This window comes from Chiloscyllium plagiosum, unplaced genomic scaffold (assembly GCF_037043375.1).
Source record: "Chiloscyllium plagiosum isolate Xiang-an unplaced genomic scaffold, Cpla_swu_hap1 HiC_scaffold_29, whole genome shotgun sequence".
Taxonomy (NCBI): domain Eukaryota; kingdom Metazoa; phylum Chordata; class Chondrichthyes; order Orectolobiformes; family Hemiscylliidae; genus Chiloscyllium; species Chiloscyllium plagiosum.
The window spans coordinates 23,100,558-23,126,492 of record NW_028270167.1 but is presented as its reverse complement, the minus strand read 5'-3'; the positions used below and the strand labels follow the sequence as shown (position 1 = coordinate 23,126,492).

General features: G+C 38.4%; 1 protein-coding gene across 2 annotated transcripts in view; it reads right to left on the bottom strand.

Moving 5' to 3' along the window:
- Positions 1–2,316: 2,316 nt before the first annotated feature.
- The window catches only part of igsf9bb (immunoglobulin superfamily, member 9Bb), a 651,679-nt gene continuing 628,060 nt past the window's right edge, over positions 2,317–25,935 (bottom strand). For both annotated transcript variants that reach the window (XM_043676763.2, XM_043676764.2), the window contains exons 19-20: positions 12,960–13,081; positions 2,317–3,804 (exon numbers count right to left, since the gene is read on the bottom strand). In XM_043676763.2, the coding sequence (XP_043532698.1) occupies positions 3,578–3,804; positions 12,960–13,081 (349 nt within the window). In that variant the 3' untranslated portion in view covers positions 2,317–3,577. The remainder of the gene's footprint in view (positions 3,805–12,959; positions 13,082–25,935) is intronic.

Below are 25,935 nucleotides of genomic sequence, written 5' to 3'. Positions count from 1 at the left end.
AGATTACCTGAGTGAACTGTAACAAACTATCTCCAAATTAGTCTTAGCTTAAGAAGGTAGTGTGCTATTTATCATGATTGAACCCTGTCTTTTGTACTTTGCAAGTAGTACATGGTCCTCACTCTGTAAAAAAAGTTAATTGTGTACGGCTAATCAGCATGCAATGACGTTTTGCACTATGCATCAAACTGAGCTCACACCAGTATATCGCGAAGGTATATCCTCCAAGATATTCTGTAGGCTTATACATGCTTGTCCATCCATGATCCTACTTTGATTAGACAAAAGCAACAGTATGTCATATCTGGGAATAAAATATTCAAAATGTGACAGGATTCCAACAGGAACAGAAATATATTTTGTCATCTGTTGTGCCTGTTTCACCATTCATTTAGACTGTAGCTCATCTGTCTCAACTCATGTTATTCATTTTTTGCCCCATTACCTTCAATATCTTTTTCTAAAAAAAACTACATGATCTAGGTCTTCAAAATTGAAGCATTCACAGCCTTCTTCACTTCATTCCCTAATGCCACATCAACAAATACATCCTGAAGTTTTACCATGCAGCAGAATCATCCTGATAAACAAGAACTATCTTAATATCCTACAGTTTATTTCCTCTATACATTTTTCTAGGCTAATTTCATTTTCCTTTTCCTCTACTTTTCTTCAAAGTATACTTGGCTTCTGAGCTGCATGCATCATTAATAAAGCATCCGTAAAAATGAACATCTCAGTACATAAAGACTTTTGCTAAGAGAAAATGTCCTTATCCAACATTGGTGAGGCAGATGCCACACACTAATTACATATTGTTATAAATATATTTATCCATTTCAATACTTTTTCTGAATAAACATTTTTCTGTAAAAATGTTTCCACATCAAGCCAAGAAAAAAAATTAAATACAGAGCAGGAAGTCATGATTCAAGTACATTGCACTTGTCTTTTGATGTACTGATGACATTTAAATGATATACAGAAAGGTCTTCCCTCTCAGTTTAACTTATTCAAAGATTTCTTTGAAAAGTATTGCAGAATGTTATGAGTGGAATAGTCTTGTAATTGTGTAGTCACTGACAAGCATTTCATTCGTACCATATATGTTGATGTTAAAATATACTCTGATGGCACTATCTAACGCAGAATGAATCAAGAGAAAGATGAGAGTCATATTCCTAAACATATAAATCACTGCAGACCACTTATCTGATATCCCACCTGAAACATTGAGTTATGGCAGTGCTTTAATAAATGGACCACTCCCATGAACTCATGAACATGTCATTAAAATCTGTCCTCGATTACAAGGATACCAATGTCACACTAACTATTATTCCAAAGCTACTTAATTTCACGTCAAGTGGGTTTTTGCAGTGATTACACAAATCACAAGATTTGGTGAGAATTGTTTAGAGAAAATGATGTAATTTGATATTAAAAGGTTCTAAAATATCGGGTGATGCTTATTAGGCATGAATCCTAATATAACATCAAGTTACAGACTGAAAATTCCTTTTTACTGTTTTTGGATTTTGCTGAAATTCTGTTGGATTGCATCAGTTTGATGCTAATTTTATTCACATTATGAAATGCCCAAAAAGGGAAAGGCAGTGTAATGAAGAAGGTAAGGTTGCAGCTAGCCAAAGCTGCCCATCAGTAAAAATTTACAAAGGTTTAGAGGTCATTATGCATTAATAAGTATACGTATTACTAAAATCTGGTAGAAGGCAAGTAAAAATGAATTTTGGCCATTGTAATATTTCATTTTACTGCCTCTACATCTTTCCTCACTTCATTTTCTCCTCAATATTTAAGGATAAGATCTATTAATGTAGTACAGTTTACTTCCTGTTAGTTTATAAAATGCCTAATTAACCATGACAATAACGATATTACATTCATATTTTACTAATTTATGCCTGAATACTAGGTTAATTTTGCTTTTGGAATATCCAATCAGCTATCAAACATGCAAAGTCTAGTCAGTTTAAGGAGATTCAGTCTTGCAACATTGAATCATTTTTGATTTGCTATTTTCAATCAATTTCTTTCAAATAAATCAATCTTCTGATTGGATATTGAAAGACAAATAACCCATTGGATTATGTCTTTCTGATGAACAGGCACTGATAATGACAATAGTCTTAAGGACAGATTATTAGCAAGGCTAATAAAAACTGAACATAAATAGTCAGATTGATTACCAGTTCCTAATACACAGAAATTAGCTCTCTCAAGGAATACCATCATGTGATGAACCTGACACAGGATCTATGCAGGGATCTACTATCCCAGTGATATACTCAGATGCATGGATAAAAAAAAAACTACTTTATTGCCAGTATGAATGTGTGAAGAATGTTTACAGAGCTTTGTAAGTGCATGAATAAGTGAAAAGATTGAATTCACCCATTTATGATCATTTGACTCTGACAACAAACATTTCTGGTAAAAACTACCAGATATGAAAAAGGAAATTGACTGACATAACAGAGAAAGCCAATGGGTTAATCCATTGCTGAAAGCAAGGAAAAACCAGAAGAATACTTTAACAGATATGATTGTTAGTCTTGTTTTAGTTGGTGTAATAGTCTTAACACCATCTTGAACAAGGTAACCAAATCATTCCATTCATCAGCTTACCTACACATAACTGAATGCTCCTTGAATGAATTTCCAGTACTTGGGTAGACATCTTGTAAAATAAGTTTGATTCATCCACCCGATATGCAAGAACAAAAACTATGTTGTTGATCAACAGAGCAAAAGAAAGCTTAAAATCTCAAAGTTGAAGCCACTTTGGAGCAGTTCAATGACAATTTTCGCAAACCCACGATAATGAATGGAGACTAACAAAATAGGTCCTTGGGCTTTTCAGCAGAAAACATATAAGGGGGGAAAAGAGCATTATAAACCATAGCAGGCATGTGCCATTCAGTACTCTCAACTTTCATTCCAAATCTTACTACAAATGAAGCATTACTCATTGTTCTCATACGCTGTACAAAAGCAATAAATTCAGCATCTGACATGGTGCCATCTTAAGTGGCAGATGGAGATGGAGCATATATACCTGTCAGAAACTGAGACATCATAGAGCAGGAAAATCTGTCGAAACAAGTTTATCATCTCAGCTTAATTTATAAGTCATTATTGACTGCTCTGTCACTTTGCTGTTAAGAAATTATTTTGGAGGGGACACTGATGGACAGATAAATGTTCCCCAGTTAGAAGTGTTATTATAGACTTGGCAAAACAAAATTATTACAAACTACATGTTTCTTCACACCATTTCTTTTTCAAGCAGTTAAACGAAGTAGATTGGTGAAACAAAACATTGCCACCCTTTAAGTAATCCTTTCGAGGGATATATACGAATATGGGGTGGTTACTTTTAGTTGTGGGGTAGGTAGCTAAGAATATAGCACTGTCGCACTGCTGTTTGCACAACTGAGACCACAAAGCTAATTTCTACCACAGAGTCTGTACTTGACCTTTTTGAGCAGGAAACACATTCTGTACACAGATTTACAAATCTTGTCAAGTATCTTGTCACAACTAATAATTATAACTAGAGCTGCGTTGCCTGCCCCTGGTGTTCTTCATGATCTACGTGATTTAGAATGGCCATTTCGTCCTCAGGCTGGTGTCTGTACTTGTGAAACTCTTCTTTCATGGCAGAAAAATAAGCATAAGGGTCCTGACGGGAGTGTCTCTTCTTCTTCTGGAGGTAGAGAATGCCTTGGGGCTGGAGAACCTGAGATTCACCGGGCTGCTGGACCTGTGAGATTGGAAAACCTAACCGAAGAAAGGAGAATTTAATTAGATGCCAACTACACAACAATGTTAGTGTATATGTGGTAGCCCTTAAACATTAAAAAAACCCTCATGCACAGGATCTATGCGTCACTGACTAGGCCCGTTCCCAATTTCCCTGAGGGCAGTTATGAGTCAACCACATTGCACTGGGTTTGGAGTCACATGTAGGATAGACCAAGTAAGGATGGCAGTTTCCTTCCTTGAAGGACATTAGTGAACCAGTCTGTTCCCCCCCATCCCAACAACTGGCAATGGTTTCACATTCCTAATTAGACTCTTGTTTTATTGATTCAAACTTCACCATCTGCCAAGGCAGGATTCAAATTTAGATCCAAAAACATTACATGGTTCTCTTGATTAATACTCCAGGAGTAATACCACTAGGCTATCACTCCCCTTGTTGAGATGGGAATTACATTTAAAATTCTTTATTAGCTACTACCAATGTCCCTACAGACTTTGATCTTACTTTAATGCAGGAAGTTGAGGAGACTCCATTTTGAGGTGCCATCATTTTTGTCTGCCTACTCCGGCAGCATCCAGTCTCTCCTGGTGGGGGCTGTTGACATTGCTGTGTGCCTTCTGTTTGGTCCTGCTGCCTACCATCTTAATAGAATGATAAGCACGGAGGGGGCCACTTAGGAGGCTGCTGCTTGGATGAAGGCACCAGTGGAAAAACTGATAATATATGTAGTCTCAGAACCTTTACATAAATATGATATTGGAATTCCCATAACTATTGGATTCACCCCCAATAAATGAATTTCCTATTTCTAGCATGATTTAAATTATTAAATGCCCACAAGTTTGATATTAATCAATCTTACAGGAGTTGGGAGGTCATGTTGCGGCTGTACAGGACATTGGTTAGGCCACTGTTGGAATATTGCATGCAATTCTGGTCTCCTTCCTATCAGAAAAATGATGTGCAACTTGAAAGGTTTCAGAAAAGATTTACAAGGATGTTGCCAGGGTTGGAGGATTTGAGCTGTAGGGAGAGGCTGAACAGACTGGGGCTGTTTTCGCTGGAGCGTTGGAGGCTGAGAGGTGACCTATGGAGGTTTACAAAATTATGAGGGGCATGGATAGGGTAAATAGGTAAAATCTTTTCCCTGGGATCGGGGAGTCCAGAACTAGAGGGCATAGGTTGAGGGTGAGAGGGGCAAGATATAAAAGAGACCTAAGGGGCAACTTTTTCACGCAGAGGGTGGTACGTGTACGGAATGTGCTGCCAGAGGAAGTGGTGGAGGCTGGTACAATTGCAACATTTAAGAGGCATTTGGATGGGTATATGAATAGGAAGGGTTTGGAGGGATATGGGCTGGGTGCTGGCAGGTGGGACTAGATTGGGTTGGGATATCTGATCGGCATGAACGGGTTGGACTGAAGGGTCTGTTTCCATGCTGTACACCGCTATGACTCTATGACTCTTTTGCTAATGTTCTCCCTTCTCTTGTGAAGATGTGGAATCCTGGTGGGTTACAATTCCGTGGCATTAGATACTTTCTACCAACTTCCCCAAAAAGGACATTTTTCATATATCAACCAATATAAACATTGGGAGATTATTCATTTGTGGGACATCATAAGGGCTGCTAATCCAATTCTCACCAAATGTTTATACAGTCGCATTGATGAGTAATAATTGGGAATCCTAATTAAGTATCTCTCCTTACCTCTGGGGTCACATAGACAATTGTTGAAACTCAACTGCTGCCATAGTAGAGATTATTTGACTTTGCATACAGATTATAAACATCCTTGCTTATGAATGTTCAGTAAAGTGCTGACTTGAGCAACTGCATATTGGGGAGCCAAGAGGTATTAACTGCTCATCACAGTGAAGACTAAAACATCATTGTAAGATTATAGTAGAAAATACAAAGACCAACTGGTGGACTTATCGTGTGGATATCAATTGGAACAACAAGAAAAATGTCTTAGAACAATAATTATACAATGTTTTGGGACATACTGATAAGTCATAATATTCCTGGGAAGACATTTTGCTTAAAAGTAATGTTTAAATTCTTTATTAATGCTGTATCATCCTTTATTTGTTTGTTTCCCTCATTTCTGCATACATTGTTGCCGTTCTGTTGCAAACATTCTGCCTGCTAGAAAGGAAGGAATAACAATTGTTCAGTTTTAAAGAACCATCAACCTTCCTTCTTACCCTTCTTTCAACAGTTCCCTAGAGCAGTCAGCAGATATAGAGAACTCACGGTTATGCATATATTAGAGTATCTTACAAATCCACTGGACAGCAAGACTGACAATGGAATCATTACCTTCAGATGACTTGTACAAAGTTGAGCTTTGAACAGATAAACCTTGATTTTACTTAATATTATCTACAAACATCTTTCACTAAGTTTGAGAATAAAATATAGCAACAGGACCCTACATCTATACATCAACCTTTGTGGGACCAGACAACCCTGTGACTTAACCATATAAGCTTTCCATTACCAGGCTTACAATAAAGACATGATGGAAGGGTTAAGTCAGAAAATGTAGATAGCAACTGATGATTTGCCATCATTGAAAAATTAACTTGATTGATGAGAAAAGTATTGGAATACATCCTCAATAATTATTTAATCCCTTCAGCACATGAAGCATGATATGACTGAGTATTTATATTGGTTACATCCCCAAGTGCATACCACAAAATATGTATACAATATCAGTTAGAAAAAAGTCTACTCAAAAATGTACTATATCAGTGAGTGGTCCAAGGTATTAGATAGAAGGCAATGTCACTAATCAATGGAGACTAGAAATAGGAAAACTGCAATGCCATCAATGGTGTAAGATGAGAACAAGGAAAAATTGATTCATCTTAATACGCTTACCTCAATGTTCAGTCAAATGGATGAACTTTGATCTCAGGAAAATTAGAGGAGAGTAGAAGTAGATTTGCAAGCGAAAGTAAATCAACATACATGAGCTATAGAAACCTAGTTGAATCTTGCTTGTCTGCTCTTAGGTTAATTGATTAAATACTTCTGTTCTTATTTGAAGATTGAGTTCCAAGTTTGAAATGACTTGATTTATATTTCCAGTGGCTTTGAACCCTGGAACAGTGGAAGTTGTGAGGCAAAAATCATAATGCCAGCAAGCATGCAAGGATGAAATGGTCTAGAGATTATTGTGCAATACCTTATTTTCTAGACCTTGGTCGCATCGCCAAAGGTTTGCAGTATAACTTGGTGCTTACACGCGATGTGACCTTGGCCTGCAAAACATGAATTGTGCACTTAATGGCACAGACTTTCCTCAGATAGAAATCATGCCTATCTGACCTGCTGTAGGAGAGAATATGCTCCAGAAGTTAACTTTGAGCACTCTCTCATCCTTTGTGTTTTGATTATTTCATTAAGCCATGCATTACTTTCTAGATCTTTTTTGCTTAGTGAAATAAGCCAATTCTACTGGAAAGATGTAACAATTAGCTCTAATCAATTAGGACCAGCAAATTTGCCATAATTTAAGCAAAGTTGTGGTTTTTAAGGCTATATAAATTGGTAACCTTTCAGCATAAGTGTTACTAGCCACTTGTTGCAAGCAAACATTTGATATTAAGATGTAGATACCATTGGAGTAGAGTATATACATGAATATCAAGGTCAAGCACAGTATTACTAATTGTAAAATCTTGTATCAGACCAATGGAAGGAGTGAAAATTTATTTTTGATGGTGATTAAAGGCCTGAAATGAGATGAGTTTGCAGAATTTAAAGTAATTCCTCATGGACATGGATCCACAGCAGAACTTTGCTTGTAGCTCAATATTACTTGGAGATATTCATCCAGAAATGTCGGAGGGTAGACAATATAAACAATGAACTTCTCATGGGTTGTAAGGTGAAGAATGTTATGCTTGGCTCAATTTGAACAGTGAAGCAGATTCAAATGGGACTTTAGAAGAAGTGCTGTGCTTCCTATGACAGTGGTGGCAACTGATGTCAGAGGGAAAATTGTTACCATTGGTTACAAAGAGGAACCAAACATATCAGGAATAAGCATTCTTACAGGATGTTACATTTTTCAGAATGGCTTTAATGGCAGCCGACTAAGAAAATTCCCTTAGCAACATCGGCTCTTGTGGTTGATGAGTACAAAGTCAAGCAAAGTTCTTTGAATCGGCATATATTTGTTGTTTTTATTGTATTTACATGTATTTATAGTTGACTATGCAAATTCTAATTTGAGATTATTTATTCCAGTTAATTCTGGCAGCTCAATGATTTCAATTAAAAAAAGATCTTAAAAGCCAATCTTCTTACTTTCCAACAACAATAAGTTTTGCGCAACATTCCAATTGTTCCATTTCTTACCTTCCCAAAAATGATCTTATTCCCCTTTGAAATCTATTTTCGCATTTGTGGAATCATGCTCAGTGACTGTTTGAGATCAAAGGCTCTAAGAACTGTATGGCAAGAGCTTCTGACTTCAGTCAATGAAATTAGTGAGAGACGTTTCAACATTGTCACTTTAGGATGGGGAAAATGGCCATAGTTCATCTGATCATCAGTGTCCAAGGATGTTTTCTGGAAGTTTGTGCTGGGAGAATAAATTTACCAGCGTGATACTAGGGATGAGAAATTCCAGTTATGAGGAGGAACTTTGACTCCAGGAATTATTGCCATGACAGCGCAAGAATCCAAGAACAGATTTTGATAAAGTGACTAGGACAAATTATTTCCTTTGACTGGAGTGTCAGTAAAAGATGCATCATCAATTTAAAAACGACAACAGAGAATAACAAGTGATTCGATGGATTATTTTTACAACAGTTGTTAGAGCATGGAATCCTTTGCCACAGGGAATAACTGAGGCAGAACCAATGACATCTTTTAAAGGAAGTATAGACAAACATTTGCTTCAGATGACTAAGGGGAAAAAACAGAGCTTTGGGATTAGTTTTGAATTTCTGTAGCAAAGTGCCGGGAAATGCACCTGTCTGTATTTTAATTTTGTATAACGTAATAGGTGAGGATAGGTTTGTGATGACTCACACAGATAAATGACCTCTTGATGTTCACTGTCAAAGTTCATAGCTGTAAACAGTCAGTTGGGTGAAGTATTGAAAGATTGCCATTGCTTGTGAAGCCAGACTTGAGCATGAGTTGCCGTTTTTAGGAAAGTACTTTGTCAGAGAGGACAACTAAAGGTAAGTACTGCCTCTGAGGAATATATTTTCTCACAGAATTAAATAAATAGAACTAAACAATCAAAATGAAGCCGACAGTTGGATGAAATGCTGAAAGCTGCATTGTGGAGGGAAGCAGTGACAAAGTAGATGAAAACATACAATTTATTTGACAATAACTTACACTTTCCTGACCACAGGATTCTACAAACAAATTGCATAAGGTGTAAAGAATTAAAATCGGGGCATACTTTCTGCATTACGATTTGAAAACTGAATTCCTGTTTCATGCCAAACACTCTCAGTTTGCCAAAGTAGTGATAAACCCATTACATTTAAAATTTATGATTTGGAGGTGCTAGTGTTGGACTGGGGTATACAAAGTTAAAAATCACACAATATCAGGTTATAGTCCAACAGATTTGGTTGGAAGCACTAGCTTTCGGAGTGCTGCTCCTTCATCTGGTGGTTGTCACTGATGAAGGAACACAACCACCTGATGAAGAAGCAGCACTCCAAGAGCTAGCGTGTCCAAATAAACCCATTTAAAATGTAGGCACATTTTAAGGGAATGCAGGGTTGTTTCTCAGTAGGTTCCCCAGAATTCTTCATGGCTCCCGATGTTACTACTGGTGGAAAATCTTCAGAATGCTAGGGAAAAGATGCCAAAGTTGTGGCATAAGAGCAGGGAACCCCCTTAAAATATTCCACTTGTCCAGGTCTAGTCAACTGAGCATTCTGTTCAATCAATCCACGACAGAAAGTATGCTGCAATGCGTTGGATTTTTGACATGTCAAAAAATACCTCTGGGAGTAGCCTGTCTGAACTGAGGGTATTACAAGGACTGAATTTCATAAAAGTTGCTAAGCAGGCAGAACTATTGAATTACATAAAATAAGGTTACATATCAATTGACAGGTTGAATTATTTCATGCAAGCCTGATTTTTGACATTTGACATTTAGACTGGAATTCAGAGCCTGAGGCTTGTTTTATGAAGTACCTTGCATGTTTGGCAGACCAGAATTATACTGCGAGCTGCTTATTCACCTATGTCAAATTAAAATCAGCTAACAAGTAGCCCTGCACATCTGTGAGTGGATGTGATCTAGAGCTCTGTTTTCTCAGTCACTAATTGTTAATAAAAGGGTACCTCAGCAGAGCAACTGTTCTGAAAGTTTTCAAAGACCATATGTAGTACAACAAATCACCAGGGCATTTAATCTGGCCTTTCACTTGAGTACAATGACACTGAACCCTGAATCAGTGAGAGATAGCTTCCTACAAGGTTCTTACACTGTTAGACGTTAGTCCTTTCAGGTATCATGGCAAGACCTGGCAGTGATGTTACCTGTGCATCCAAAACTGCTTCAGATAGACCCACAATTGACAATATAACTGCTGCCGGAGACTGAACAATAATTGGCCTGTATGAAGCTAGATGTTGGAAAGTGTCCCTAATAAGGGTGAATACATTACTGTGGACATTTACTGGAAGTTTTCACAATTATTATTCACCCAATGCACATGCATGCAATGTATATTTACTTGTTTCCCCCCATTTTCAAGCATCTATTTCTGACTCATTATAGGCTGTTATACCCTTTACAAAAGCTAAGTGGGTAAGAAGGTCAAGAGCCATGTGGGAAGGATGACAAGATGACAAGGCTGGTTAGTCTGTAGGATGGCAAATGTTTTCGGTGGTAGGTAGGTAAATTAGGTCAGTGAAGTGGAAAGGTAGGTGGGTCAGGGAGGGTGTTGTTTGCAGGACCAAGGATGCAGTTAGATAGTCAGGGTGGGCGGTTGGTTCAGTGTGGAGAGTTCATTGGGTGATTGAGAGGACTGCTGGTCAATTGTACATGTTTTTAATCAACCTGTTCAAGCATGTTATAAAACACTGCAGGTGGGGCTTGAACCTTTGCCTTCTGACCCAAAGGTAGGGAGACTACCACCATGCCCTTAAGGTCAGCTGCATTATAAACCAGAAGTTACACATGATTTTGATCTGTCTAATGTTTCACCCAAGTCATGGATGAACTAACAGGTAACTACATGGCATAGACAGGCTGGCCCTTTCTTCATACAACTTAAATATGGTGGGAAATATGGGGGCTCCAACTTTGGAGGGACTTCTTGTTCATGCTTCAAGGTCATGCTTTCAAAGTGAGAGGTGGAAAGTTTAAGGGGGATACACACTGCAAGTACTTCACACAGAGGGTGGTGGGCATTTGGAACACGTTGCCAGCAGAGGTGGTAGAGGCAGGCATGGTAGATTCATTTAAGATGCGTCTGGACAGGTGCATGAGTAGGTGGGGAGCAGAGGGATACAGATGCTTAGGAATTGACTGACAGGTTTAGACAGTACATTTGGATTGGCTCAGGCTTGGAGGGTCGAAGGGCCTGTTCCTGGGCTGTAAATTTTCTTTGTTCTTTGTTCTTATCCCCACAAAGATAGTACAGCTCCTTCTTTCCTGTCTCTGCAAAAACCATGTTCTCAACCTCCTTGCCCCTCTCTAAGATGAGCAAATGCTCCCCACCCAAACATTCTGACTTACCTCAATCTGGAATCCATCAGTCCTCCTTTGTGGATCTGCCTGTCGAACTGGTAGTGCCCACTACCGAACTCTGGTACTGTTGGGACTGCTGGATTGGCCAGAAACTCTAGAGGGTGGGACCTGCTCCCTGGTGAGGGACAGAAGTCCAACTCTCCAGAAGTTCAGCCCATGTGCAGTTTACTCTAGCTGTGGTGCGAACTTCTTCCTAATCCATTGGCTCGCCAGTGATTTTTCTTCCAGGGTGATGAGCAGTCTGTCTCCATGTAATCTTTTGCTCTTAGAGATTGGAGACTTCTGGTGAGCCATGGGAAGAGGGGAAATTACTCAACAGAAGTTTAAACTTAGCAGATAGTTCGCATGAACTCAGCACACTGTGGTCCTATGATCATAGGTATGCTCTCCAAATATCTGGAGACTGGAAAATCTAGGTCAATATTCGTCACCATGACCCCACAGAAATAAATGACAAAGTTTTTATTATGAACTTTTCCTGAGCACATTCCAGTGTCCCCACATAAATCATTGGTTTAGGTGCTGAGTGCCAAGATCCACTGATATCAATGAATTCCAGCTATTAATGAAGCTTCCACCTGTGTCTCATAAATGCATAAGATAGTGATATCAAGGATTGCATCAAGAATTCAGGAGATAGGACAATGGTGTGCAACATTTTCAGCATTCAAGCTTTCCCTACCTGTCTGGTGTTGGTGGACATTTACTTTCACTGTTCGAGAAGTATCAAATCCATTCAATTCGTACTAGAATTTATTCAAGCTACATAAGAGAGTTTGATGTACAGATTGGATAGAAGTATAAAGCTTTTCTATTCAACTTTGCTCACAAGTCATCCTATGACAGTGAACCAAATCCAAAACAATACCTTTTTACTTAAAAGAAACTATTTTTTGAGATCATGCTTTTGAAAAGTCTTATTTCACAATGATCTTTCAACAGATCTTTACATCAGATGAAGGCAAGTCAGATCTACATAGAATCTATAAAACTGAATACAAATGCTATATTTTAGTTTTAAAAAATCTGAATTATAAAATCTTTCATAAATGCTGTCCTTGTACTTTGGGTGTGATAGTAGTTTAAACAATCAGAACTTGGGGTTGCTGATTTGAGATAATATATGCACAGCCCCAGTACATTTGCAAGACAATCTTCTGCCTTCTTTTTCAATTGCGATAATAACCTATTTAACAATAATTGTGTCAGTTGATTGGTCATGGTAGTGAATAAGAGAATGCTAAATGAATATGTTTTGTAATCTGTGCTGACCTAAATAAATAAAGCAAAACCCAGCCTATTTGAGGAAGTACTTGTTGGCAGGGTCTCCATGCATTACTCATTCATTCTCAGATCTTCTTCAAAGGTATTGAATGTTAAGCCCTAATTCTGCTCAGCATGTCACTCACTGTTTTTTTGTCGTGCCTTTGAAGTGAGCTGCAGTGCTTTCTTGGGCTTTCGCACTCGTGGGTATCTCAGTACTTCGAAACTCTCAGGTACAGCAGCCGCACCATGTGTATCTGGAGGCCTCCTGTGGGATCAAGAGAGAAGAGAATGGGGAAGAATTCAACTTCAACACTTGGGCAATCTCACTTAAAACTGTCTACAATCACTGATGATAACATGATAAAGTAAAGCATTAACTCTTTGCAATGTTATAGCTCCAGTATCTGAACTAAACCTCAACCAACTGGTTGGATAGACTGGGTCTAAGATATTCGATCAAGTAGAACCAATTTTAAAATGTATCCCACACTGTCATGTTATGCAAACTTAACCAGGTTTTTAAAATGCTTTTTGTCATTTCTCACTTTCTTCCCTCTTTACCTCCTTTGACTAGGTTATTCAGCCTACCCAAAAGGAATGCATTGAATGATGCACCTCCCGATCTAGGGAAATGCCACTTGCTGATCAACTGTTTGATATTGCAGGACAGGGACTGTGATCTGGGCATCATTATTCCATTCTCATGGAAAAATGCTCGCTTTGTGATGAGTATTTCGCCACCAAAAGAAAACAAAATTGAGATCTAGGAGTCACCATGTCAGGAACTGTGAAAGCAAACATGGAAAGTGACGACCAACTCACTGTGTCACCCTGTCTGAAGCTGGTTCTCTGTAAATAGAAAAGAACATTGGATAGAAAATCATTATGGCTCATTTTCAGATGCATGCATTATTGAGGCCTCAGGCTTACCTGAGATTGAACCTCAGCCATGTTTGTTTAATTTGGTTGAGCTGCCAGCACTTGTTGTGTCTCCACATTCAGCATGGCTTTGAAGGCAAGTCCTAAAATAAGGGGAGCATGCTAGCGATAAAGAGGGAAGGGAAACCACAAATCATGTGCAACTCAAATGTGACAGACCTCCTGTGTTCATCAGCAACCAATTCCTGCCTAATGACTGAAAACAGGCAATAGGTGCCTTACATATATAATTTATGGATTTTAGGCACCTCAAGCAGATACTGTAAAAGGGTCACATGTCTTTGAGTTGAAGGCACTGGTTCCTGAGATTGGATCTGGCCGCACAGTTTTGCTCCCCACAAAGTGTGCCGTAGTGTCCAATTTTTTTACCTTTTTTGTAGCCTTGCATTCTGGAAATTCTTTTTATGATGCATATAAAATCAATTGAAACAGAATCTGAGAAGACACTGGTGATTGAGCGCTATAAATCAACTCAGAGTCTCCTTTGAGACTCAATTCATCAGTTGTCTATTTTCTTTCAATATTTGTTGTTTTCTGTTTTAAAACTATTCCTTTGCCAGAAACCACATTCTCAAATGAAGGCCGTTTGATGTCTGGCTGCTTTTCCTCTGCCTTTATTGTTCTTGAGTTAGGTGTGAGGAATCCTCGGGCTTTTCCTAAACTTTATCTTGCCTTTCCTCTTGCTGAGGCCAGGTAGCAAACATTGGTGTAAGCCCAAATTCTACAACTCAATGGACATAAGAGGTCACAAACTGGGTAAACATATTTTAAGCAATTAGCATTGAAGAAAGCAGGGGAAATTGATCAAGCTAATTAAGTTCTTGTAGTTTCAGTCTTGAGAAGTACTAGAGCAAGCCAACGTTAAGACTATAAATGAAATGCTGGGCACAATGGCATTATTGGAAGCAGCAAATCGATGAGTGAGTCTACCTCAGAGGGATTGGAACGGAAGATAATATACAATGCTGGAAGATCCAACATTACCATCAAATCGGATTCTATATTTTCTGAAAGTATTTCCTCTACTTTATTATACTCATTAACTTGAGAAAGGTGTCAGTTTCTAAGGGAACACTGCAGCCAATTAGCGTTCATCAGTTAAACATAGATTAAAGCAATAGGTAGGCTGCAACATTCCATTTGTATTAGCTTATTGCATATCTGCCATTAATTCTATGATTGTAAATGATGCTGACACCAAAAGTTAAACTTACAAAAACTAATGTGGTTTTGCGCCCACAGCAATCACAGTTGTTAGTTCATCTATAAAACTAATGTGTGATAAAGCATTATTTCATTTCCTCAATAAGGTGCTCATATGATGACTCATAGCATACTATTTCCTCACAACACATAACATCATTTTGGATTTTTAACATTCCTCAGCATTCTCTGCTTCTATCTATCCACAATGTTTTTGATTCAAATTCAAATATAATTGACATTTTGCACCTTTGTGGTCACCTATACCATACCCCATGAAACAATTTCTTGGCTCTCCACTCTCCTTCACACATTGACCTTGCTATATGGCTCTTCCCCTTCTTCTGTCCATAACTTTATTTTTAGATTACTTACAGTGTGGAAACAGGCCCTTCGGCCCAACAAGTCCACACCAACCCTCCGAAGAGCAACCCACCCAGACCCATTCCCCTACATTTACCCCTTCACCTAACACTACGGGCAATTTAGCATGGCCAATTCACCTAACCTGCACATTTTTGGACCATGGGAGGAAACTGGAGCACACGGAGGAAACCCACACAGACACGGGGAGAATGTGCAAACTCCACACAGATAGTTGCCCGAGGCAGGAATTGAACCTGGGTCACTGGCACTGTGAGGCAACAATGCTAACCACTGAGCCACCGTGCACCCCAAACTTGGTGCATTTATCCCTAAATCATTTCGTTCTACTTGACCTGAATGTTAGGCCAGTTCTTTACTCAATCTGTTACACTATGGGTGATTAACTGGTGACTTTGTTAAATATTTTTCTTTATGTTTTCTGCTCAACCACAGTGTTACTGTAAAAAGAAAACTGCATTTATAATTCATGCTATGGTGCAAAAGTACTGAAGGTAGGATCAAAATCAAACAATTGTGTGATATTGTGGAGTACCAAAGTGTGAGTTCCTTCTCAAGACCCTCAACACTGTGCAACTCCAATTGCATTGAATTGCAAGGAGTCACCACACTGTTACAATTGATCCATTGCAATGTTGCAGATAAGCCTCCTCCCATCTGGCTACATATAACCCTATCAGGATGATCTTGTTTCTTTCTCTATTATGCATTTTTCTAGTTCCTCTTTTAATTGTATGTGCGTGTGTGAGTCACGTGAAGTACTCCATATTCAAAACATTCTCTGAACGAAAATGTGTCTCCTGAATTTCCTACTGGATTTATTTCTGACTATCATACATTTATTGCAGATAACTGATTGTAGGGAACGTTATTACCAGCCAGTAGTTCTAGTAACATACAGACCTCTGCCCCCGTGCCACCTCCACAGTGTTGTGTTCCTACCCTCATATAGTGGGAGAGTCGTGAGCCACCGAATAAATGTCCTAATTGTGATGTAAACTGTTGGAATTATCTATTTAATTTTTAATGATTTTTTGGATGAATTTGGGTCTTGTCTTTGACTTAGTGACTGATGGGCTTTTCTTCAGTGTGTTTGAAGTCAATAGCTAAATTGTAAGTTTTTCTATAACCACAATGATTTATTTTAAGAACAATTTTGAACATGGCTGTAAGTTTGTTTTATTTTATTATCTGTGGCTCAGCACTGTAAATAATGGGGCCTCAAAGGTTAGTCACAGCACTTCGGAATCTGGCATTGTATAAGCTTAAGTGGAAAGCGTATAGCTTAGAATCATTTCATTGCACTTTTAACTTGGATTGTGTTTTAGTCCCATAAGACCTTGGAACAGGATGGCTGAACACAGCAGAGCTCCCAAAAATGGAATAACAGATTTACCAAATTAGGTTACCTTGGTCAAAGTTAGTTTTGGTCCAGACTGGGACTGTTGGGATAAAAACCTGCAAGTGTTTATTTAAGCTGAATGCATTGAAACTCAGATGTATGGCAGCTCCAAAAAGAAGCTATCACAGCTCCAGTCTAAAAATTGCAGTTCCAAGTGACTTAAACTTACCAATAGATGTTAGATACAGGGATCCTGGTGTTAGAATTATATGAGAGCTGTTCTTGGATATTGAAGTAGGAGGGGTGTTTTGAGAAGTGTACCAGGAGTGGTACTTTGAGTACTAAACCAAAGCTGCTTTTGAATTGATAAAGGAACGTGTTGGGATTAACACTATTGTGTGTTTAAAACATTTTGATTTGGATTACTAGTAGATAGTTTGGATTATTCAATGTTATCATTATTTCTTTTGTAATAACTTTTGTTTTTATTGTTAAAGCAAACTCTGCAGCATTGTATGCTTACATTTCAGTGAGAGACCATCGCTAAAATGAAAAGAAATACAATGATGATCTATCAAGCCAAGTTCCTATCTGAGATCTGACTTGACCAGTTATAAAGTCAGCTAGGTTCATAGCAAGGCAGCTTGATGGATTGAAACCTTAATAGCAGGAAGCTGCAAGATAAACTTGTCATGAGGGCATAGGTTCTCTATCATGAAGGATAGGTTGGTGGTGACCTACTTAAGTCAAATGTCCATAAATTCCTTATCAAACGGGGACAACATCTGAAGCAGGTGGGCACTTTGTGAGTTCCCTTTCATATTGCAAATCAGACTCAGTATAATGGTAAAGCTACCAATTACACCATGCATTTGTTAACCCCTATTAAAAACAAGCAAAGATTTTGACACTCAACCCTGAAATAAAAGTCAGAGATTACCTCACCGTAATATCTCAGTTTCTCTTAGAGACTGGCCTCAGAACAGTGTTAGGAATGCAGATTACTCTGTATGAAGTTGTGTAATGTAAATAGACTCAATAAATACTACAAAGTGCAAAAAGACTTTCAGAAAATGGCCAATTCTTAAACAAAGCCAGTTTTGTGTTAATGGAACCAAATATTTTCTTTAAATTTACAGTTTGTAATGTTTTGTATTAGATATGGAATATGAAGTTAATAGCAAAAAAATTGCATGGAGTGTAATTGACTCAGGGTTATCGTTTCTGATGAATTTTACCCATTGTTTCTAATCATTCCAGCAGCACCGACACTGGCTTCAGAACATGGAAGTGTGGATTACCATAAAGAAAATCTTATCTCTTTCTTAGTCAGAGGGTCAGCTGAAATAGAAATAGAATTCTTGAGAATGTTTATTTCATTGCAAGGGTATACTTGCTTCAAATACATTCTTAGCAAAGAAGGCCCAACAGTCTACTGATTGAGATGCTAAAAGAAATGTGGATGACCTCATTGGAAACATTGGTTCTTCAAAAGGAAGAACTAGGAAAGGTGTAATGTACACTGTTGCAATATTAAATTTAGTTATACATACATCTTAGAAACTGATGAGAAATTGAGAACTGTGAATGGATCTTTTCATTTTTTTTTTACAATGTGATATTTGTATTGGAACACCATACACACTTCTAAGTTTAGTTCAAAATTTATGATACAACTTCCTGTTGCTTTTGTCACATCAATATGAGAAGTGACAGTTCATTAGGGAACACCATTTAGCCTATACAGATGTCTATATCAATTATCAAGGATCTTCAGGCTCAGAGACTGATCTACCAACAAACTGAGTGATTGAGTGTTTGGATGTGGGTGTTCTGTAACAATATTTGGCATCAGGTAATTAAATGATTTGCTTTTGGAGTGTGGTTGGTAGTGTGGGGGGAGCACAGAGATGGCAAATGAGGTTTGGGTATCTCTGAAATGTTTTTTTACAGGTAGGGTGTCATACTAGACAATTGTGAACACCTCACCTAGTGGGTAGTTAGAGAGTAACATGGCCAGATACCTGGATGCAGTTTGCTAGCCCTGCCTCTCAGCAGGCAATGCTGAGTGCTGTGGAAGGACCTAAAGAGGAGGAAAAAAATATTGTGAAGCAATAAATGGCAAGTGAATGGAGATCATTTACAACACACAGTTTGTGAAATATCACCTTGGCTGACTGAAAGACATAAAGCTCAAGATGAATTTCTCCTAACAGGCACACAGTGTGTGAAGGTGTGCTCTGTGATGGCAGCTTGACTAATTTATTAAAAACAATATCTGAGGACATAATCCAGGATGGCCTTGGACCTCAAGGCTGAAGCGCAAACAGACTGCACAGTCCTAAATGTGGCCCAAAAATGAGGGTCACTTAAATTTCTCTCCCATATTCTTGACAGCTGCTTTTGAACTTTTGTTCAAAGGTGCACAGATTAAGAAATTTATGGGACAATTTGACTGTGGGAATCATACATTCATTGCTGACACAAATGTTGGGCCAATGTCAGAGCTAAACCGAATCTGCATTACTTTACTTAAATCCTTGCATTGAAAGTGAACCTCCTATTAACGGCCTTAAAATGAACAAGTTATACATTTTGAATAAATATCTCCAATCCCCTGCTTAGTGGACTGTCCCACTGATGATGTCATGGTAATCAATGATGATTATGACATTATTATTGAAATTAAATATGAGGAAAACATAAATAAGATAATTAAAAATGACTTATACATTATTTTAATGTGAGAAACCTCAGCTTGTAAAACATCATTTTTACAGCAGCATCTTTATCAATGCCTCATAATTACTGGAAAAAAAAGACAGATTTTATCGCAGCTTTGCATTTATACTCATCAAGTTAAATTACAAGAAATATCAGTATAAAACTGAAACAACATTTTAATTAATTGTTAAGTAACATTTTAACAAAATTTTACATTTTAATTTGATAAAGTACCAAAGACTGGCAGCTCACATCAAACAGCATGTAAGATTGGGTTGTTCACAACATGTAAGGTACTGGCCTGTGACTGCAAAACGCAAAACATAGTGTCCAATATTAGGTATGATTCTGTGATTGAAAAACATTTGCTAAATAATCTTGAGTGTGCTAAAAATGATACTTAAATCTATATAAGATTGTCAGTTGGGCTCGCAGCATGGTGCACTTATCTGTACTAGAGGCTACACACAAGATATATATTTATTAATAAATAAGACCCTGTTTGTTGCAGTCTGGAAAAAAATGTGTACACAATACACTTGTTTCAACTCAACAGGTGATAGTTATTCTCTGGTTCATTTTTACCAATCAGAGTGAACCTGCCTGGATCCGATTTAAACAAGGTTTGATAATTAATTGTCACACATTAGCTAATTGGTGCATTCTCTATCGTAACACCTCTGGTGAATTAGATTAGATTACTTACAGTGTGGAAACAGGCTCTTCGTCCCAACAAGTCCACACCGACCCTCCGAAAAGCAACCCACCCAGATCCATTCCCCTACATTTACCCCTTCACCTAACACGACGGGCAATTTAGCATAGCCAATTCACCTAATCTGCACATTTTTGGACTGTGGGAGGAAAATGGAGCACCCAGAGGAAACCCACGCAGACACGGGGAGAACATGCAAACTCCACACTGACAGTTGCCTGAGGTGGGAATTGAACCCAGGTCTCTGGTGCTGTGAAGCAGCAGTGCTAGCTACTGTGCCACCATGGCACCCACCTCTACTACATTCCACTTGTCAATCAATCAGCAATCTCTTCTTAGTAGAAAATACTTTTTCCTTTTACCTTATTATTTCTTGTAAATTGTCCTGATGAGTGCAAGATGAAAAGCCTTGACAACATTTGTCTGTTTTTCAACAATATTCAAGGTCTGAACTACTCAAAATTATATGAACATATAATTTTCTACTCCACCTTCAATATAGTAGCATCATAGTACCAGAAACTCAATATATTATTGTCGCATAATTATAACATTCTGAAAGCAAATTGTATGCGATGTCAATAAGTACATACAAATCAATAAGATCTCAAATTTGGTCCACGGTTTACATGAGTTAGTATCTCACTTGCCTTACAATTAGCTTTAGTGCCACTGGATTATGGAAGAAAATAATTAACACCTGATTACAGAGCAATGACTTCTCAAAACATATGGGTGCATACATGACAGATGAGGATAGGATCAGGTATATCTGTGATCCTCCCTCTCCATAGTCAGGTTTTATTAGAAGGGTAACCACTTAAACCAGACTGTAAACAGAAACCAACTGCACTAAGTTATCATATTCAGGAGTGCACAGTGGTGTTAAAATAAATGTAAACCTTGTTGTTCTATTTGCCGTAAATCTGGATTTTTGGGAATAATTTTCATCTAACTTACTTGTTCGATAAGCCAAAGGGATTATTTGGAATATTTGCTTTGTACATCACCTGATAATTGGACTCCATTTCTAAACAAACACTAAAACAAGATAGAATGGGCTCTACTCAGCGTTATATCCAAAACTGCTTCTTTCCTGACAGGTGAATTGGTTTTAAAATTGCCATGACATTGTTCAGTCCAATATTTGCTTCATCCCAGGTGCTATGTTTTTTTTATCACCTGATAATCTAAACAAGGTTGGTAATGTCAGTGCCCAGAGTAAAGCAATTCAGTGCGACACGTTTGGTGTTAAATTGCCATATTATCAATCTCCAGTGGCAATTCCCCAATGCTGTACACATTACTTAAGGAAGGTCAATGAAGTACAACACCCTTAGACAACATTTATCATGGATATCACTTTGCAAATTGAACTTGGTGATTGCATATGACTTAATACTGGTCAGTATCTCAGTTGCATCTTTTTAAAAAACATTGAGGAGGTCTTCCTCAAGTAGAATATAAAACTACTTAATATCTAAATGTATAAAACTAAGTGTCTTGAAATACTGATCTGGTAATAGTAAATACAATAATTAATGGGTAAAGAATTTAGCTACTTTGTGAAACATTGCAGCTGTATGCATATTCAAATTGTTTATGAATATTTCAACATAATCTATGTATATGGGCCACAGAGTTCTTCCAAAACGCATCCATGTTATCTTTTTTTCTGCACAGCACACTGAACTAAAATGTACATTTTGTACAAATTATTTACAGGACTTTTTTCACAAGTATGCACTCAATAGTTAAAAGACACATGAAAACTCTCATTCAACACAACTCTTTTGAAATGGTGTGATGAACTTTCATCCAGTAAAACATATGTGATTTCTTGCTTAATGAACACATATACAGGACGGATGTGTAGGGAAAAAGCCCATTGCAGTTTTCATCCACAGGACCTTGTTTTGAATCTGATCAAGGTTAATGAGTTGAAAGACACTTCCCTGTAATGAAAGCCTGAAATATGAACATAAACATACCAAGATGAAAACTTGTGCATAATCCCACTAAATAGTAGAAATCTCTGTCAGTGATTATTGTTTTGTTGCTTTATTGTGGGATGCATCTGTGAAAGGGCATTTCAGTGATCTCATTTATACACTTACAGTGATACAAAGACATTTAAAAAATAACTTTGTTCCTGCAGCCTGTCCTTTTGATTTGAGGTGAAGGCAAGGAAGAGGTAGTTCTGCTTTGCTCCTGATCTGTGCAATTCCTAGTTTGGGTCATTTAATGCTTCCATTGGCTGCAAGAATTGAAAAAGAATTTCATTTCTTGAAACCAAACTATCACCTTGCTGAACAGACCAAACCATCAAATGTGCCAATTAAGCTTCTTTAGTTACTTCTTCCATTTCTCTTGTCATTATACCTGAATGTATTTGCAATGATTCTGTATTAGGTATTGCATTTGCTGATTCAAGTAAAACTGTAATGACAGAATTACAATCGCATTAAGACTCTTGGTCCACCAACTGGCTAAATATTATGAGAACGTGAGGACTGCAGATATTGGAGATCAGAGTCAAAACGTGTGGCGCTGGAAAAGCACAGCCGGTCAAGTAGCATCCGGGGAGCAGGAGAGTCAACGTTTCAACCATAAACTCTTCGTCAGGAATGTGATGAAGAGCTTACGCTTGAAACATCGACTCTCCTGCTCCTCGGATACTGTCTGACCGGCTGCGCTTTTCCAGCACTACACATTTGGCTAAATATTACATCAAAGGAAATGCTTGCCTGATGCATGTCACTATTTTTAAAAGAAGGTAAGTTTATTATTTTCAGTTTCATGCCTTGTAACTAATGAGAGCAACTCAAATGATTTAAAGAGGCAAACTCTAACTCCAATGGCTCTTAATGCTCTTCTTATGGGAGTGGTTTTTAAGCTTGGGCACTGAGGAATTTTGAAGAAAAGTGTTAGTTCAGCAGCCTAACCTACTTCAATAATCTTTCCAGTGGCAGCTCGCCAACAGCAGTGGTCATCCATCTGACAAAGGTAGGTACATCATCTTTGCACTGAAGTGCCCGATGGGCTGAGTGGACATGCCATCCAGGAAACCTGGACCTTTCACTGGCAACACAACCTGGAGCTGTGGGCCTCAATGGGGTACACACTCTTGGTTGTCCCATAGACTCTAACCTCTTCAGAGACTGCATCACATTTCCTCTATGACATTGACAGAGCCCACCTGGGGCTTCCATTATTTCCACCACCCTCCATGGGATAATGGACCTCATTATTGGCTATGACTGAGAAGATCTTAAAATAAGGCTCTCTTATAATCAGAATGGAGTCTTGAAGTGATCCTGGCTCATAATTAAATTCTAAGAGTACACAGTTCTGCACCCTATTTGCCAAAGTTTATTCTGCAATACTCTGCTAGTAATAGAATTGGCCAGAATGTCTACTTTTATTATCATTACTCAGGGTCACTTCAATGTCACAAAGTGATGGCAGATAAAACAATGGGCGTCCATGGACCTGCAAAGAGAGGTTTAAAAAGATGAGATGATTGACTGAAAATTGCTACTTCATGCTTCATACGAACTTCTCAATGAATCTTTTGACTGTTGGACCATTTTTCCTGACTATATCTAAAAGTTATTAATTTTACAACACTGTTAATTGCCGGAACACTCTCAAACGAAGCCAACATTCTTTTTAGTTGCTTGTATGCACTCATCAAAGTGAGGGACATAATGCTGGAGGAAAAAAAAATCATTTTCCACATTAACAGTGATTGAATCAGAAGTGAATACAGGGATCCTCCTACGGCGATTGCTTATGTAGCTAAACCTCAGGATTATGCCTCCAATTTCATGTACAGGATACGTTCACAATCTGCTTTTTTAATTATCTAACATGACTGCAAATTTTAAATTCTCATGCAAACCCCATGAATTCTGACTCAAACTGTTTACCATAGCCTGCTCCACCAAATTTCAAGACAGCCCAAACTGGTCCAGTGTTTAACTTGGTGAGCACAAGAATTTTTTTATATTCATTTGTAGAATGTGGGCATTACTGGCTGGCTTGCATTTATTGCCTGTCCATATTTGCCCTTGGGAAGGTGGTGGTTAGCTGCCTTCTTGAACTGTTGCAGTCCATGTGCTGTGGGTTGACCAACAATGCCATTAGGGAGGGTATTCCAGGATTTTGACCCAGTGACAGTGAAGGAGCAGCAATATATTTCCAACTTGGGACAGTGAGTGGCTTGGAGGAGAACTTGAAGATGATGGTGTTCTCATATATCTGCTGCCTTTCTCCTTCTAGATGGGAGTGGTTGTGGGTTTGGCAGGTGCTGCCTAAGGATCTTTGGTGAATGTCTGCAGTGTATGTTGTAGATAGTACATATTACGAGTTCTGGCTGCCAATGGTGGAGGGAGTGGATGTTTGTAAATATGGTGTCAATCAAATGAGCTGCTTTATCTTGGATAGTGGGAGAAAGTGAGGACTGCAGATGCTGGAGATCAGAGTCAAAAAGTGTGGTACTGGAAAAGCACAGCAGGTCAGGCAGCATCTGTGGAGCAGCAGAATCGATGTTTCGAGCATAAGCCCTTCATCAGCAATGTGTCAAGCTCTCTTGAGTGTTGTTGGAGCTGCCCACTTCAAGGCAAGTGGGGAATATTTCATGACACTCCTGACTTGTATCTTGTAGATGACGGGCAGGCTTTGGGAAGTCAGGAGGTGAATTACTCCATTGTAACTCCAATGCAACTTGTTCAAGCATACTATCAAACAAAAATGTTTATATCAAACAAAAAAGTTTATATCAAATTACAAATAACTATGTTGTTTGTAAAAATGAAACCACTCTACTACATTCGTAGTGATGCATTGTAGCAGTATCAGTGTCCAAGAACAAGGGTCCCAATCCCATTTTTTAATTGGGAAAGTGATCTTAATTATCAAAAACTACTACAGATCTCATGACTTCTTAAAACATAAATTTCAGACTAGTGAATTTGCTATTATGGGGAAATGGGTCTGGGTGGGTTTTTCTTTGGAGGGTCGGTGTGGACTTGTTGAGCCAAATGGCCGGCTTTCACACTGTAGGGAATCTAATCTAAAGAATGTAAGTCATTGTTTTCAAACAGAAGACATGTCGCATATATTATACTGCTATGGTGGCTATTGTATCGCCATTCAAGGGCCATAAGGCTGGTAATGGGGTGGTACTGTCCGGTCCGGTACGGTACGACTGTCTGTGTGGAGTTTGCACATTCGCCCTGTGTCTGTGTGGGTTTCCTCCGGGTGCTCCGGTTTCATCCCACAGTCCAAAGATGTGTGGGTCAGATGAATGGGCCATACTAAATTGCCCATAGTGTTAAGTACATTAGTCAGGGGGAAATTGGGTCTGTGTGGGTTACTCTTCGGAGGGTTGGTGTGGACTGGTTGGGCCGAATGTCCTGTTTCCACACTGTAGGGAATCTAATCTAAGTAGAGGCTGAATGGACAGAGCAGATAGCCCAATGTGCTGAATCTTTTAATACTTCGATGCAGGAATCTACATTTAGGACAACAACATATAACATCTGATGGACAAAATGATCACCATATACAATAATTAAAGCATAGCTCATGGTGAGTCAGAGGCAGTGCTGTATCTGGTCTTAGCTCCTCGCATCATAAAAAATGTTGAGGTTAACAGCACAGCTAATGCTATTCGTTGATAATTTAGCTAACGATGAGTAGAAAAATCAGGCTTCTCTGCTATTAAAAGGCAAATGATAACTCTTGAAGGTGAGCTGGATTGTGGCCAAAGGCATTTAATTCAACTGGCTGAGATGGCAGTTGGAGG